Genomic DNA, 18143 nt, shown 5'->3' with positions numbered 1-18143 from the left:
GAAGAAACTGCCAGACTGGTATAGTGGTTATACCAATTTACATTCCCACCAACAGTTCCCTTTTCTCCAGTTCCTTGCCAGCACTTACTATCTTTTGTCTTTTCAATAATCACCGTCCTCCCAGATGTAAGTTGGTATCTCACTGTGGTTATGCTTTGCATTTCCCCAGTGATTAGTGATGTTGAGCACCTGGTCATGTACCCATTGGCCGTTTGGATGTCTTTTTTGGAAAAATGAACTGTTTAGGTCCTTTGCCCATTTTTAAACTGGATTATTTGCTTTTTTGCTATTTAGTCATGTAAGTTCTTTATCTATTTTAGACATTAATCCAGGGATTATGGTTTACAGATATTTTCTCCCATTCTGTAGATTGCCTTTTCAGTTTTTTTATTTTTCCCTTGCTGTGCAGAAACTTTTTAGTTTGAGGTAGTCCCACTTACTTATTTTAGTTCTTGTTGCCTCGAGCCTCCGTTTTCTTGAGTTGTGGGGTATATAATTCATGAGAGAGAATGACTAGCTACTTCTGCCTCAGGCATCTTGTGCTCTTCCTTCTCTTCATCTCCTTCTAATCTCTTTCTCCTCTCTCCAAGCAGTACTGTGCCCACTTCTGAGCATCTCAGATCCCTTGCCTGCTTCAGGAAGTTTCTGTCTGACTGCCTGTCCCATGGGAAGCCCTGCTTCAGTATATTTATTCTCTACTCACTTTACTTCTTTTAAAATCCTGATGATCTTGGTTTTAAGGTCAAGTGGGTTCCCAACAATCAAAGGACCCTAGATACATTAGAAAATAGTGAGTTAAAGAATTATGCTTACCTTACCCTGACTGGTTCAAGGGAATGGTTCTTTTTGGGAAAGAAAAATTACTTCCTGAAGGTCAAAATTATTTGACGTCTGTTATGACTAAAGATATTTTTTTCCCTCTGTGTATGTAAGTTTGCTCAGGTAGAAAGTAGGAGTGTTGCTTTGCAGAATATTTTGCCACCAGGCAGTGGCCCTGGCCTCTGGGGGGTGGGGGTCAGGTGGGTAGACCAGAGTCTGATCTCGTCCAGCTCCTGCTGCCCTTTCTCTCCCTTGCTTTCCTGTCTTTGGCTTCCTGCCCCTCCCTGGGTTTCCCTGAAGACTGCAGCACACCCAGAGTCTCTTTCTCATGGCTCACTCTGATTTTTCACTTAAAACTTTTCACCATGCCCTCAGTGGTAATAGTAATAATTTTAAAAGGAACAAGATTTAAAAGAGTTTATGTGGAAGGAAGAAAAAAACTGAACATTTAAAACAAACTACAGTATTTTATTTTTACAAAGCAAAGTGCTTATTTATATGCAGCATGAATTATTTATTAACCATGGTGCCATTTACCTTCCTGTTCAGCCATTTCTTTATAGACGAGATAAAAGAGGAAGCTTTTTGATCCCTTTTCTCATAAAGTAAATAAAAATAGATGTATCCGTATTGACTGAGAAAATTTTAAGTCAGTTTTGTGTGAGTGTCCACAGGGACTTATCTTCCCCTCCATTTGAGCTCCTGCTACCACAGGGCTTACTCCCTGCCTCTCAGTGCTGCGCCTGATGGAGACTGAGCAGGGGAGGTGCTCAGAGACCAGTGCAAGGCCCAGAACCCTGGAACCTCCTCCCGTCCATTCCAGCCTGGGTCCATTCACCTCCAGCTGAACAATTTTTGTCTTTAAAAAAAAAAAAAGTGTATAGACGGAAGGTAATTTCATTGGGTTTAAAAATAGAAACCCCTCGCCCCCATCACCCTCTTCACTCCTTTCTCTAACACCCAAGAGAATCAAAGCAGTAAGGTTCATTTTCTCCCTTCACATCACCTCGGCCTGAGGCAAAATGGCTAAAATGAACTCACAATTGTTTTTCCTCCACAGAAAAATTGTGTGGAAAGGAGAAGCTGCTGCTATGTCAGGGATCACAGGCAGGGAACCCCCTCAGGCCAGCCCCCTGAGAAGTGTGTGTCTGGACCCGCTGCATTTAAATACTTCCTCCCACTTACTTTAACATCCTCAGCACAGAGTCCTGTCCTCCTAAGAGACTCTCCCTCTCCTTGAAGATGATGGGCCACTTCCCGTTCCTCCCCTTTCTAGACTCCCTCCCTCTCCTCCTCTGCCCTTTTCCCAGCCTCTGGTTTCTCCAGTCCTCCTCCAGAGCAGGCCCCTTTTTATGGCTGGAAGTCTTCCGGGCGGATTTTCATCTCCACTCGTTTGAGGGAGTAGCTGGAGCCGTGCCAGCCGTACCAGGTGATGCCATCCAGGTGCTTGTTGTGCTCCCCGAAGCGGTAGTAGACGCCATTGAGGTTGGAGTCTGTGCAGCAGTTGTACCAGTATCCACCTGCGATGGAAACAGTCAGTACTCCGGTGTCCTCAGGGACCACTGACACCCTGGGCAGCAGGGATGTGCTGAAGCCATTAGGGTCAGTGTCACAAAGGAGTACAAAGCCAGAAAACTGACTGTGCAGCTATAAATCCATTCTTTCTCCTCCAGCGGGACTGTGGGCCTGCTTCTGAGCTCCCCCCTCCAGACCCCAACTCTCACCTTTGCGGAGCTGGGCGCACTTGTCCAGGCAGTTGTCGTTGTCCTTGTCCTTGGTGCTGAAGGCTGTGTTGTTGTGATAGATGAGGGCATCATTCCCCACGTCGCCGCTGTAGTTGCCCAGGAAGAGGCGGTAGCTGTTCAGTTCGTTGCCCAGAACAAAGTGGCTGTACTCGGCATAGCGCATGTTGCCCTCCCAGTCCTGTCGGGGAGGCAGAGCCTTAGAAAAACTGGCAGGGCCTCCTGTCATACCACCCTGCCCCTCTTCTCTCTCTCTAGCTGCAGCCATACATCTTCTTACTGCAGGGAACGTAGCAAGACTTTACTACTTGTCTGTCTCTAGTTAAACACACTAACCTGGAAATCAGACAGTAAGAGTCCTAGATCAGACTTCCTTCCTGAGTCCCCATACGGCTTGATTAGTCTCTCTTTTCTGTTCCCCTTCATTCTCTCTTCCTCTCTCTGTGAAGTGTAGACCTGAGTTTTGCTATATCCTACTCTGAGGTGTCATAAGAGTAACTTGAGAATATAGTGATGCTTCAGGGCCTTTAAGGAATATCACCAACTGACACCAATAGGGTTGCTTGCAGAGGTCGTCATACCCCAGGCCAGGCCAGGGACCAGTGTTTCAGCCCAGCTAACAGTTGGATTCCTCTGCTCTGGCCGGAGTCTGGCCTCTCCTGTACCTGCAGCCTCACTTTTGTGAACAATACAGGGGTGAAAAAAAAAACCTATTCTTCCTCAACTGTACTACAACCTGCAGGAAAACCATCATAGCAAGTATCCCAGCTGACGGTGGAAAGGAGTAGGAAAGACACCCCTGGAGTTGTGCAGAGTTGGGCGTGACAGCCCTGGTCAGTCCTGGGGACCGCACCTCGTGCTCACCTGCATCTCCACGCGCAGCCGGGTGGGCCGCCTGGAGAGCCGGTGGATGTGGTCGTTCCCCAGCCAGAAGTCCCCACGGATGCTGCCAAAGCCCTGCTTGTACTGCTTCCAGTCCCGGTAGAAGGAGACGAGGCCACTCTTCCGTCTCTGAATGATGGTCCAGCCGCCACCTGAAGTCTCCATGTCACAGAACACCTGAAACAGAGGGGACGCCCTGGTTAGGACCCGCCGAGACAGGCAGCATGAGCCTGAGCATGGCTTCTCACCTCCTTTTGCCCCCAGAGTTGATGGACATAGGCCCTTCCACAGCCACTGGCTCACTAGGTAGCAATTCTCCCCAGTATTGGCAAGCTGGGCAGGCTGGTGATTTGCTGAGAAAGATCAAAATCAAGGATGAGAGCAAGTGCACGTAGAGTTTGAAGGGAAAGCATCCAGGTCCTCTGACATGCTCCCTACAGTATGTTCTCTGTTTTCTTCTCCCTAAAGAGTAACTGCTGTAGGCCGTGGCAAGATTTCACAGCATGTAGGTTGTGGTGAGAACATGATCTAACCATGTCAAAAGGATTAGTATTTGGTTGGTAGTGATTTGAAGGAGCCAAACAGATGCCTGGACTTTTTCCCCTTATAAATGGAGTGTTTAGATCACTCTCTGGTATTTGGTGTGCTTGCATTCCTGTCTTTTGAGTTTCCTGCTCTTTAGACTGACTAGCCCTGCTGTCCCCAGCCTTTGAGTGGGTGGAGAAGAGATGACAGAACCCAGGCAGTAGGCTGTGATGGCCTCACCTCCAGCTCAGGGCTGCCCAGGAAGTCGTCGGGAGGAAGCTTATATACTCCGGAGATGCGGTAGTTCTTCTGGTAGAGGGATGAGCAGTCATAGATGGCATCTGCAGGAGTGAGCCGCAGGGTGAGCGTCCAGGCCCAGGCTCCAGGGCTGGCCGCACCCCTGCTGCATCTACACTGAAAGTTTAAAAGGGAGACTTCCTTCTACCATGAAATTCATAGGAGCGTTCATTCCTATGCAGCATCCATATTTGGGAGACATGAATATCAGGAGACCTGGAATAGGTGTGTGTTGGCCTCACTGGTGGTAGGGCTGAGGGGTAGGGAAGCCCTTCACCTGAGTTGTACAACAGTACAAACAGGCTTAAGGTTTGTGGTGAAGTAAATTATCCTGCTGTGGTTCTAGGGCATGAATTCTGGAATTGTTACTATGCGTGAGGGCCACTAACAGATGCTCCTGTTCAATGGATTCAGGTTCTGGGACAGCAAACCTCTATTGCCAAATAGGTCATGAGGATCTCAGAGGCTTTGGTTTTATTGTTTCTCTGTTTGTTTTGTTGTTTTTCAGAGGTAATGGCTACTGGCTACCAGGTCCCTTATTAGCAGAGATTTATAATTTTATCTTCTCCACCTTAATCCAACATTGCTCAACAAATGAAAATGCAAACAATCTAAGGAACCCCTGTAGGCCTTCCCCGGCACTGTTATTAAAACAGGGAAATGAGAGCTTTGGGCAGGCTGGCTTTCTCTCTGGGGTTGATTTTAATGTTTCCTCAGCTGCCCTGGGGGCTAGTGCCTTACACCAGATTGTGTCTCCTGTTCTGAATATCAGAGATCACTGTGGAAGGGACAGCCTTTCCAGATAGGATCAGAAAGCAGAAACCCTCGCCTGTCCAGGAGATGCTCCCTGCCACTCTGTCTGGGGGTTCTTTTCTTGGTGATCACTGCACTCGGCCTTCGAGAAGAGGACACGGTTGGCAGATGGTGACTCTTCGAAGCACTGTGGGAATTGTTTGAGGCAAAGTGCTTTGCAAAGGGGAAATGGGAGACCCTTGCCTTCACCATCAGAGTTCTTCACTTCCTGTTACTGCTCGTTCCAAGGGGCTAACTCCTTACAGAGTTTAAAGGTGCCCTCACACCTGCTAGTAGAGAAGGGAAGTAAGGAATGAGGGCCTGGGCAGGAGGAGGATGAGGCCCGGCAAGGGAGCTGCACTTGACACCCAAGAAGCTCCTTGACCTGTTTGGAGGTGGTACAGGTCAAGTTCCTCTGCCTTCCCTGGTCACCTGCGTATCTGTTTCATCTCACAGGCCCAAATCAGGGCTCACTTGTCTAAAAAATGACCTGAAAATACCTTTCTCATCCCAAGCTGAGGGTCAGTAAGTACATACTGAGAAAGTGATTTACACAAAATTTTTAGGCTTAATTTCCAGTTAAAACTTTTTCTTCATTTGAACTAAGGATTACCAGTGACTTACTCTGTTCTTGTGTCAGTAAGAAGTGACATATCTATAGGCTCGGCTCCTTGTAACTAATAATTTGCTGATAATTTCAAAAAACCAAATTTCTGTCTGAACAACAGATTCACCTGGCCTGTCTGAGCCAAGCTAACTAGAAACTAAGAAATGTTTTGCAAAAGAAAAGAGTAGTAAACGTATCTTATTTTGGGCCTACTGAAAAATGCAGATTTCAGCATTGCGTTTTCCTGTATGACTGGGGACAATTTTGAGATTGTGGGGGGAAAAAATAGAAATGCAGAATTGAGGAACCTTGAGGAACCAGTCCTTTTTGAACATGAAGGACTCCTTAGATGCCCTGGGCAGTGTCTGTGCACTTAATTCTGAGCCAGTGAGAAGAGTGAGATTGGCCAATAGGACAACCAAGTTCCATTATTGCCCAGCCCACTAAATCCCAGGAACCCGAGAAAACTGTTTTTGGTAAAACTTTTCTAGAGATGTTATGATTTTGGTGTTCGTTCCTACTTCCTTGGGACTGAGGGGACAGCCGGTCAGCTCTGGGCAAGGAAGTGGACTAGTCGGGAATACATGAGCTCTGTTTCTAAGACTTGCTGTGTGACTCTGGGCAGACCTCCTGATCTCTCTGTGCTCCAGGATGGCGATTCATACCTTCAATATGCCAAAACATTGCAGGAGTAAAGAGAGACCTGGGTAAATTTATAGCATCTTAGAAATCAAAAGAAATATTTTGTAAGCCTTGCAAAAGAGAAACTAGAGCTGGTGGCACGTACCCAAGAAACTAAATTCCACGAGAAGCCCCAGGGAGCATTCTGACCACATCACCTAGAAGCAGGGCTGCAGACGGGAAGCACTCAGCTGTGTGAGGGGAAGGTGGCGAGCAATGAGAGGCTGCGTCCTTACCTGCCGAGGTCTGGGTGACCGTCTGCGCTGCTTGCAGCTGCATGATGCCGATCTGGTTGTTCATCTCGGAGTACTTGCTCTCAGCCTCAGTGAGCCGTGTCTCCATGCTCTTGGCGCTGCTTTCCAGCTCCATCACCTGCATGACCACGCTGACCCAGTCCCTCTCCTGCTTCTTGCCCAGGTCGCTCAGCAGGCTGCTTAGGTTGGCGACCTGGGCCTGGAGCGCCTTTGCCTCCTCACAGCAGGTGGCCGTGGTGAGCTCTGCCGGGGTCTTGCGCTTAGGGGGCTTCTGTGGCCAAACTGGGTGGCTGACAAAGGCCACGAGGAAAATGCAGAGCCACGCCACGGCCGAGAGAGTCTTTTTCAGCATCTTTCGTGGGCCTGGGTGAGGAAGGCTGTTCCTTGGGGGAACCTAGCTATGCCCAGCTAAGGTGTGCAAAACTGCGACAGATTAGAACCTAAGACTTTCGCTCGTGATGGACTTACCACTTTGCTGTTCTCTCTCTCCTTGCTCTTAGCCTTCCTCAAAACTCGCGTTTCTGAAAGTACAGCTCAGTTGAGTAGCCCATAGCTTTTCTTCCCAAGTCTGAATGCTCAACAAACTGAGCATCTTAAATATCGTTTGCTGCTGCACCTCCACCCCTACCATGGCCGAGCATGGCGCTTTAGCCCCTCCCAGCTCATCTGGGAGGGTCAGGTGCCTGTCCGGTGAAGTCAGTGCAAACTTAGGCCAGAGGAGGGGAGGGGAGAGACAGGGGCGCGTCTTTCTTTCCCTGCCTGCGCAGTCTCTGGGCCGAGACCAGAGGACTGAGTTTGTGTGTTTCCAGTTTTGCCTGTTAGATTGTGCCCCTGCCAGCCACTGGCTCAGCTCTATCAGTGAGCAGGGCAGGGTCAGAAGAATTTCCAGATTCCATTCTAAAGGTTACATAACCACAGGGTGAGCACAAGGTAGGCAAAGAGAGTGGGGATAAGACTCTCCAGTCACCCCGGGAGACCTGTTAATGCAATCCATGCTGTTTATACACGGCTCTAGTCTATTTTGGCATCCTTCTGAGTGTGCTTTTAACAAGGCTAGTTATTCCTTTCTCTGATCAGCATTCAGTGTTTTACAAAACCTTCTTTTGGTCAGGATCTAATGCCATCTCACATTTGAATATTTCCAATGTAGAAAAAGCTTTAGAAATAGGAGGATAGAGTAAAGTTCTCAGGAAGTGAAAAAGAACTTTGTAGTTTGTACCCACAGGTTTACCCAGTTGTCTGTCTTTTTACATACTTTCTCCTTCAGTAAGGAGTGGGCCAGTGTTAGCCTCTTGGCACGGGTGTGTCAGCAGTTACAGTGGGGCAGAAACGCAGGGCATGAATCCCCCAGGGTTAGGTACCTGCATGGGCATCCGCACATCCATGGTCTTCAGGCAGAGCAAGAAACAAGCCCAGCCACAGCCCACGTTCTAAACCTGGAAAGTATGTTAAAATGTAGAGAAAAGAATCCCCATGGCCTAATAATCCATGTCTAGAGTCTCATTTCCTTTTTCCTGTGGAATATGGTTTCCAGATTCATTATATATGATCTATATCCCTGAAAATAGGGATATTGTAATTTTTCATGTCCTGTATTTAAAGGAGATTCCTCCTTTGAAAACAAATGGGGAAAAAGTTTTCAGCACATCTTGAATCTTTAAAATGAGCTTTTCACTAAGAATGTAAACAAAGGTCCCTCTCTCTGTATATGGTAACTGTCTTTGGAACATACGCTTGTCATTTCCAGGTACAGTTCTTGTGTGTTCTGTGGCTATTCCGTGTGGCCCCTTCACCCATGAGCATGAGGCCTGGCCTCAGGCCCTCCTTCCTGCTGTGACCCCCAGAGCCCTTTTCTAGTCAGAGCTTCTGCTTCTCAGAAAGTTATTTCTTTTCAGGCAGCTGGAGTTACCAGACACTTTTTTTTTTCCCCCTGTAAATCAAAAAGCAGGAGTGGATCAGGTGGATCAGGGTTGGTTTGGTTACCTCCTGTCTTCTGTGCCTGCCTAGGAGTGAGGGTGCTGCTGGCACCTGTGGCAGTTGTCACTCTGCTCAAAAGGGCTTTTTCAGCACTGGCACCGCCATCCCACCCCTGCCCTCTCTTGGTATATGTCTGGCCATGGCAGCCTTAGCTCATGGTGTTCACTGTGGTGAACCTGGCCACGACCACCAGGTTCACCAGGGTCTGCTAAACTCCACTAGCATCTTCAAGATGATATCCTACGCAACAAATGACCCTGAGCTCAAACCACGTGTCACACACTCCTGTGCGGCATCACACGTGACCCTGCCATCTTGGTAGAGAACATCCTGGAAGAAAGGTGCTTTGCGGCTTCCTCGCCAGCTTTCTGTTTATTCTTTCCAGTAGCCACTTCCCCTGCCCAAACAGAAAAATATTATGAATAGATTTTATATCTGGGCAGAAAATGAATCAGTTCAGTTCAGTCGCTCAGTCGTGTTCGACTCTTTGTGACCCCACGGACCACAGCACGCAGGCCGCCCTGTCCATCGCCAACTCCCGGAGTTTACTCAAACTCCTGTCCATCGAGTTGGTAATGCCATCCAACCATCTCATCCTCTGTCATCCCCTTCTCCTCCTGCCTTTAATCGTTCCCAGCATCAGGGTCTTTTCTAATGAGTTGGCTCTTCATATCAGATGTCCAAAGTATTGGAGTTTCAGCTTCAGCATCAGTCCTTCCAGTGAATATTCAGAACTGATTTCCTTAAGGATGGACTGGTTGGATCTCCTTGCAGTCCAAGTGACTCTCAAGAGTCTTCTCCAACACCACAGTACAAAAAGCATCAATTCTTCGGCGTTCAGCTTTCTTCACAGTCCAACTCTCACATCCATACATGACTACTGGAAAAACCATAGCTTTGACTAGACGGACCTTTGTTGGCAAAGTAATGTCTCTGCTTTTTAATATGCTGTCTAGGTTGGTCATAACTTTTCTTCCAAGGAGCAAGCGTCTTTTAATTTCATGGCTGCAGTCACCATCTGCAGTGATTTTGGAGCCCAAAAATATAAAGTCTGACACTGTTTCCACTGTTTCCCCATCTATTTCCCATGAAGTGATGGAACCAGATGCCATGATCTTAGTTTTCTGAACGTTGAGCTTTAAGCCAACTTTTTCACTCTCCTCTTTCACCTTCATCAAGAGGCTCTTTAGTTCTTCACTTTCTACCATAAGGGTGGTGTCATCTGCATATCTGAGGTTATTGATATTTCTCCCAGCAATCTTGATTGCAGCTTGTGCTTCTTCCAGCACAGCGTTTCTCATGATGTACTCTGCATATAAGTTAAATAAGCAGGGTGACAATATACACCCTTGACGTACTCCTTTCCCAATTTGTAACCAGTCTGTTGTTCCATGTCCAGTTCTAACTGTTGCTTCCTGACCTGCATACAGGTTTCTCAAGAGGCAGATCAAGTGGTCTGGTATTCCCATCTCTTTAATAATTTTCCACAGTTTGTTGTGGTCCACACAGTCAAAGGCTTTGGCATAGTCAATAAAGCAGAAGTAGATTTTTTCTGGAACTCTCTTGCTTTTTCGATGATCCATCGGATGTTGGCAATTTGATCTCTGGTTCCTCTGCCTTTTCTAAATCCAGCTTGAGCATCTGGAAGTTCACGGTTCACGTACTGTTGAAGCCTGGCTTGGAGAATTTTGAGCATTTTACTAGTGTGTGAGATGAGTGCAATTGTGCAGTAGTTTGAGCATTCTTTGGTATTGCCTTTTTTTGGGATTGGAATGAAAACTGACTTTTTCCAGTCTTGTGGCCACTGCTAAGTTTTCCAAGTTTGCTGGCATATTGCTGGCACTTTCACAGCATCACCTTTGAGGATTTGAAATAGCTCAACTGGAATTCCGTCACCTCCACTAGGTTTGTTCGTAGTGATGCTTCCTAAGGCCCACTTGACTTCACATTCCAGAATGTCTGGCTCTAGGTTGATGATCACATCATTGTGATTATATGGGTTGTGAAGAACTTTTTTGTATAGTTCTTCTGTATTCTTCTTAAGCACCTCTTCTTAATATCTTCTGCTTCTGTTAGGTCCATACCATTTCTGTCCTTTATTGTGCCCATCTTTGCATGAAATGTTCCCTTGGTATCTCTAATTTTCTTGAAGAAATCTCTAGACTTTCCCATTCTATTGTTTTCCTCTATTTCTTTGCATTGATTGCTGAGGAAGGCTTTCTTACCTCGCCTTGCTGTTCTTTGGAACTCTGCATTCAAATGGGTATATCTTTCCTTTTCTCCTTTGCTTTTTGCTTCTCTTCTATTCACAGCTATTTGTAAGCCTTCTTCAGACAGCCATTTTGCCTTTTTGCATTTCTTTTTCTTGGGCATGGTCTTGATCCCTGTCTCCTGTACAATGTTACAAACCTCTGTTCATAGTTCTTCAGGCACTCTGAAGTCATTCATATTAGCAACCCATGGAGCAATCCTTTCCAGGAAAAGTAGGAACTTTTAGCATGAGTACCTCCTCTCTGACATCTCTTTTCTGGAAACTTATTTCTAACATAAGGCATAAGTTGGAGACAGAAGCTTTTTTTATTTGAAGCTTTTCTTAAATTATCTAAACTGCCCAAATCTCAATCCCCCCGCCCCCTCCTTTGAGAAAAATAGCTAATTAGGCATATATCCCATGCCAGAAGATCTATTCTCCAAAACATCCACAACCCTAAATGTCCTAGATTCTGAATTTCTAAAAGAAGGAAAAATAAGTCCTTGTTTTGAGTACAGCTAAGCCAGTAGAGAAAACCAGAACAAATGTGGAAGACTAGAGTGCTATTCCCTTGTCTGAGAGGCTTTTAATCCTTTCTTTGCCCTTCAGTGAACAAAGTGGCCATAAGAAATGGAAATTAATTAAGAAAATATGGAAAACCTGGGTTGGACACTGTACAGCTTTTCCTCTTCTCCATTTTTCTGGTGGTGAAAGAGGAGCTTGGTGCTCCTGGGAAAGATGTTTATGAAAATAAAGCTCATGGGGATTTCCCTGGCAGTCCAGTGGTTGAGACTGTGCTCCAAATGTAGGGGGCTTGCGTTTAATCCCTGGTCAGAAAACTAAGATCCTGCATGCCACAGGGCACAGCCAAAAAAACCAACTAACCAATCAATCAATCTTACATTCTTGGCTTTGCCACCTTGGGCTGGCACCAAGGACTGGCAGTATCTGAGCAGCCTGGGGAGTCCACAGCTCAGAAGGGCCTAGAGGTGGTCTTTCCTTCTACCCCAGTGTGGACTTCCTATCTCATTTTCTTGAAAATGTTCCTATTGGAGAGACTCCTTGTTTTTCAGTGTATTCCTGCCCCGGCCTGCTCTTACACCATGCTTCCTAACTGGTGAGGGAGGGACGGCTGCCCTCAGCACCAGACTCTCAATTTGTTGAATGAATACATCTCAGAAGAACCTGCCTTGTTCTTAGTTGAATTGTGTGCTCATGGTCATGTTTTACTTCTGAAGTCTTCTAATGAGCCACAGCTGCCTTTCTACATGTGGCCATTTAATCCTGACATATCTACCACTTAGTCCTATTTCTTTCTCAGCCCAAAGCCCAGGTGCATCACGGAAGGTATGGCCACCTCTTCCCTAAGCCTCCTAGTTTGCCTCTCATACCTAGAGTGTGGGCTTCCCAGGTGGCACAGTGATAAAGAATCTGCCTGCCAATGCAGGAGACACAGGAGATGTGGGTTTGATCCCTGGGTCAGAAAGATCTCCTAGAGAAGGGAATGGCTACCCATTCCAGTATTCTTGCCTGGAAAATCCCATGGACAGAGGAGCCTGGCAGGCCTACAGTCCATGGAGTCTCAGAGTCGGACATGACTGAGCTCATACACATGCACCCAAAAGTGCATCCTGGACTTAATCAGAAACCATTTCGTTCAGGCTTCCTCTTAGAGCCTACCATGTAATTATAGCACTTAGCAAAAAAAAAAGTCTGTCTCTGACCCCTTTTAGAAATTTGAAGCTTCACATGTCTCACAGGCTAGTTGGAGAAACAGACGGCTGAACTGCAGGGCTGTTTGACAGGCTGGAGTGGGGGACACAGCAGAGGGGGAATGCCCAACCCAGATGAGGTTCTGGAAGGCCTGATACCCAGAGTTTGTGGTGTTTTTGTTTTTATTTTTGTTTTGTTTTTTAAGGAAGAATTAGCCAGAGATTGGAGAGAACATCCTGAGGCAAAGTGCAGCTGTATGAAAAGCCTGGGCTTACACAGCCTAAGTAGTCAAGAGTGGCGTGGGGGGCGAGAAGGAAGAGGAGTGGTGGCTGGAATGAAACCTGGAGGAGTGGAGGGGCACTGGGCCCCCGGGCCCTTGTATTCCAGAGACAAGGGCTGTGGGAGAAAGCCACGAAGCTTTTACTTCTTGCTTTGTTTTCTTGAGTCTCACCAGGACAGTGGCTCTTTGTAGTTGCCAAACAAGATTTTTAACTGGAAGTTGGTGGCTTAGAACATTGGAACTTCTTAACATTGTAATGCATTCATATTAAATGCCCAGAAGGGCTCATCTGGCTTGAGGATTAAGGAAGCAGTATATGAAGGACTTCTAAGTCTTAGGTCTAGAATCAGATAAATCTGGGTTCTAATCCCCTCTCATCACTTGATAGTTATATGACCCCAGAGCAAATTAACCTCTGAATTGACCACTCCATGAAATGGGATAAAAACTATAACTACTCCTGACTTCCCTGATGGTCCAGTGGTTAGGACTCCTTGCTTCCACTGCAAGGGGACCAGGTTCAGACTCTGGTTGGGAAACTAGGATCCTTCATGCTGTGCAATGTGCCCCCCTCAAAAAATGTTAGTTAAAAAAAATTACAACTGCTTTGTTTTGCAGGGTTTTCGTGAAGACTAAGTTAAATATAGCAAAAGATTAAAAATAGCTGAGGCATTTTTGAAAAAGAAAAATAAATTTGGAGGCATTACCATACTAGGGTTCAAGATTTATCTTAAAGCTGCAGCCAGTGACTAGGTCAATGTGGTATTGGCACAGGGTAAACGAGCAGATAAATGGAGCAGACGTGAATGCCCAGCAACAGCGCCGCACATTTGTGAGCTCTTGGTTTATGACAGAAGAGTGAGCTCTGCTGCGTCGGCTCCATAGCCTCGTGGGGGATAAAGGTTCTTGGCCCTCACCCTATACCACACCCAAAACCTCAAGTCCTGGAGATTTACATTCTAAATCTGAAAACAGGAGCGCTTCCAGAAGATAACATAGGAGATTATCTTCAAGCGTTTGGGGGATAAGCAAAGATTTCTTAAAGAAGATTTGAAAAACGCTAACCATAAAGGAAAACATTATTAAATGTAATACAAGGAGTCATCTTTTTTCACTGGAAACCATCATGAAGAGCGTATAAAGGTAACGAGGTATTTCCTGTACATTCCTCTGTGTGTACTATATCCAGAGTATATATAGAACTCTTGTCAAACAAACAGATGAAAGGCAGCCCGTTAAAAGATGGGCATGAGATGTGAACAGGACTTATTTCACAAAAGATTATATCTAAAAGGCCGGTCAACACATGAAAAACTGCTCAAGCTCATTAGTCATTATGGAAGCTCAAAGTTAAAACTAGAAGATGCAACTTACATACCAGCCCAAATAGCTGAAATGGGAAACACTGAATCCCAAGTGTTGACAAACATGTGGAGCATCTGAGATTCCTGTACCCTCCCACTGGGAATGTACAATGGCCATTTGTCAGTATCTTCTGAAGCTGAACATGCCCTGAAACCCAGCAGTTCTACCATGAGGTTTGTTCCCAACGGAAATATGAGCAAAGACACAAACGGGAGCGTTTGTGGTAACGTCACTTATCATAGCCCCAAACTGAAGACAACCTAAAACCTCCATCAACAGCAAGATAGTTCACTTGTGGTGGGTTCATACAGTGACTATTCAGCAATAAAAAGACAAGCTAACATGGCATGCAGCAACATGGATGTATCTCATAAACGTAATGATGAGTATTTATATAGAGTTCAAAACCTGGTGAAACTAACCAGTTGTGTCAGAAGTGAGACAACTGCTACCTCTGAGGATGAGGAGGGAAGCTGTGATGGGAAAAGGCTTGAGTGCTTTTGCAGTGCTGGCATTGTGTTGTGTTCTGTTCTTGGTTTCGTTGGTAGTTATAATGGTAACTTCACTTTGTGATAATTTATCAAGCTGTACAATTAAGTATATGCTTTCTTGTATTATGTGTTGTACCTCAGTCAGAAAGTTTCTTTAAAAACAGATAATGCCCCTAAAACACTTTTTTAAATTAGATTGACATATAGGTGATTTAAAGTGCTGTGTTAATTTCTGCTTTACAGCAGAGTGACTCAGTTATACATATATGTATTCTTTTTCATATTCTTTTCCATTATGGTTTATCACAGAATATAGACTATAGTTCTATATGGGCTTCCCTCATAGCTCAATTGGTAAAGAATCCGCCTGTAATGCAGGAGACTCCAGTTCTATTCCTGGGTTGGGAAGATTCACTAGAGAAGGAATAGGCTACCCACTCCAGCATTCTTGGGCTTCCCTTGTGTCTCAGCTGGTAAAGAATGTGCCCAGTGCGGGAGACCTGGGTTCGATGCCTGGGTTGGGAAGATCCCCTGAAGAAGGGAGAGGCTACCCACTCCAGTATTCTGGCCTGGAGAATTCCATGGACTGTGTAGTCTATGGGGGTCACAGGGAGTTGGACACGACTGAGCAACTTTCACTCACTCCCTGTGCTATACAGTAGAACTTTGTTTATCCGTCCCATATATAATAGGTTGCATCTGCTACTCCCAATCTCCCAATCTTTCCCTTCCCCAGAATCTCCCCTTGGCAGCCACATGTCTGTTCTCTATGTCTGTGAGTCTGTTTCCGTTTTGTTGATACACTTATTTCTGTTGTATTTTAGATTCCACATATACGTGTTATCATATTGTATTTGTATTTCTCTTTCTTACTTTCCTTGGGGCTTCCATGGTGGCTCAGACGGTAAAAAGACTGTCTGCAGTGCGGGAGACCCAGGTTCAATCCCTGGGTCAGGAAGATCCCCTAAGAGAAGGAAATAGCAACCTACTCCTGTTTTCTTCTCTGGAAAATTCCATGGACAGAGGAGCCTGGCAGGCTACAGTCCATGGGGTCACAAAGAGCTGGACATGATGGAGTGACTTCTTACTTCCCTTAGTGTGATAATCTCTAGGTCCATCCATGTTGCTGCAGGTGGCATTATTCCATCCCTTTTTATGGTTGAGTAATATTCCATTACATGCAGTGTTACATGTCTTTATTCATTCGTTTGTTGATAGATGTTTAGGTTATTTCCATGTTTTGGCTATTGTGCATAGTGGTACTATGAACATAGAGGTGCTTGTATCTTTTCAAATTATAGTTTCATCTGGATATATGCCCATCAGTGGGGTTGCTGGATCAAATAGCAACTCTATTTTTAGTTTTTTGAGTAGCCTCTGTACTGTTTTCAATAGTGGCTTTACCAATTTACGTTCCCACTAACAGTATGAGAGGGTTCCCTTTTCTCCACACCCTCCCTGGCATTTATTGTAGATTTTTTAATGATGGCCATTCTGACTGGTGTGAGGTGGTACCTTGTAGTTTTGACTTGCATTTCTCTAATAATCAGCAATAATGAGCATCTTTTCATGTGCCTGTTGGCCACTGTATGTCTTCTTTGGAGAAATTTCTATTTAAGTCTCCTGCCCATTTTTCAATTGTGTTGTTTGTTTTTTTGTTATTGAGTTATGTGAGCTATAAAACACTTTGAATTGTGTCTGACACATAGTCCATATCTAGCAAATCTGAAGTAGTATTAATTTAGGTGATGGATTATCATTTCATCAGAAAAACCTCCATGCCCACCTAAATCTAAAATAGCACCCTGTGCTATTTGCCATCTTTGTGCGCTGTCTTCTTCAGGGTGTTTACCTGCACAGCACTTATTTCCATTTGCGTTTTGCTTATCTACTTCCCTGACCTATAAGCTCTGTGAAAGCAGAGACCTGCCCTGGCTCATCTACCACAGTAGCTGTAGCATCCAGCACTTAGCACAAAGCCTGGGACAAAAGAGATACTTGCCAATTGAACGAATGACTTCCCGGCAGAAGATTGTCTCCCCCTAAATAAGCATGTGTTGTGGAGGCTTAGAATCCCTCTCCATGGTCAATACCAGTCTTCATCATGGTGAGTTCTTCATTGCAGGACATTGTCTTCTCTCCTGCTTTAACATTTTCTTCCATAGGTTTTAGTTATAGAATCAAAGAAAGTGAGAACTGGAAGAGTTGAAATCATTTGGTTCAGGCTTTTTTTTTTTTAACCAATAACTTGAAGTAGCATCCTTACTGTATAATCACTTTGTATCCCTCGAAATCATTGGTTCGCATCTCACCCCCAATGGCTCAGTGGTCAAGAATCTGCCTGCCAATGTAGGAGACACAGGTTCAGTCCCTAGGTGGGGAAGATCCCCCGGAGAAGGAGATGGCAACCCACTCCAGTATTCTTGCCTGGAAAATTCCATGGACAGAGGAGACTGGCGGGCTACTGTCTGTAGGATCGCAAGTGTTAGAGACTAAAGCAAACAGTAGCAACCTCTTTTGTTACATATGAAGATGAGTAAGAGGGCCTCAGAGCATTTGGGGTAGGGTTTTCCCCCCTCCTGTATATTCTGAAGGCCTGTATGAATGGCATATGCAATAGCATGACCCTGCATTGGCCTGTCAGTTAACCCTCATCACAGCCTGAGGGGCCACACGCAGAGGTTCATGTGAAAGACAGAGAAAGTAACATGTCGTATGTCTGAGCAGCTGTGTTCCCCATAATTAATCCAGAAACCTAACAGATCTTGTCTTTTCCAAAGGGGAATCACACGCACATTGTCTTGTAATTGTAGAAAATCACTCTTCACCAGAGACAGATCCCAGCCAGGGTGCAGGTTGAGATGGCAAGTCCGTGCGCAGTCGCCCAGGGACTGAGAACCGTCCCCTTGGCCTGAGCCTTAGCTGCCCTGACTTAGGCAGCACTAACAGGAGGTGGTCTGTAACTCTCTGAGAAGAACGTTAAAGAAATTGATCCAGTTTGTGCCTGAGCAACCAGTTAACGGTGAGGGTGACTGGGCTTTACAGCCTACAGACAAGGGGCTGGATGACAAACAAGCCCACTCTGTCTTAACTCTAAACACATGTTCCCAAGGTGTCTGTTGTGTTGCTTGGAAGCATGAGCCCAGCCTTTACAGTTGTTTCCTGGCTTCCTGAAAAGGTACAGTCTTGTTCTCTTTCCCGCACCTCTGCTGGAAGAGAAAACACTCTGTCCAGGGGGTGAGGATTTACTCAAAGCTCCTCTCTTCTTGGTAAAAACACATTCCAAATGTCTGGACTCATGCTGCCTTCAGAAGTGCCAGTATTCCTCTAGGAATCTGTACCCTATCGAAAAGCTCCAGGCAGCAAAGAGGGGTCAGACGGAGGAAACCCCGGTGTAGCCAGAGCACGAGCACAGATTGTATCTTTCTTTCTCACCCCATCTTTTTCTTTAATGCCCTTACATCCAC

General features: G+C 45.6%; 2 protein-coding genes across 8 annotated transcripts in view; one reads left to right on the top strand and one right to left on the bottom strand.

The window, feature by feature from the left end:
- MTOR (mechanistic target of rapamycin kinase) overlaps positions 1–18143 on the top strand; it is a 132416-nt gene that overhangs the window by 59386 nt on the left and 54887 nt on the right. The gene's annotated exons all lie outside the window — the stretch shown is intronic.
- ANGPTL7 (angiopoietin like 7) lies at positions 1267–11279 on the bottom strand. The gene is made up of 5 exons (XM_081493293.1): positions 6582–11279; positions 4209–4309; positions 3426–3620; positions 2544–2742; positions 1267–2339 (listed from the first exon to the last, which is right to left on the bottom strand). Exons 1-5 carry the CDS (start codon positions 6949–6951, stop codon positions 2170–2172), a joined length of 1035 nt encoding a protein of 344 aa, XP_081349419.1. The 5' UTR covers positions 6952–11279; the 3' UTR covers positions 1267–2169.

The sequence above is a fragment of the Giraffa tippelskirchi genome, chromosome 5 (genome assembly GCF_054371585.1).
Source record: "Giraffa tippelskirchi isolate mGirTip1 chromosome 5, T2T-mGirTip1v1.2.pri, whole genome shotgun sequence".
NCBI lineage: Eukaryota > Metazoa > Chordata > Mammalia > Artiodactyla > Giraffidae > Giraffa > Giraffa tippelskirchi.
This window is presented reverse-complemented; position numbering and strand designations above follow the sequence as displayed.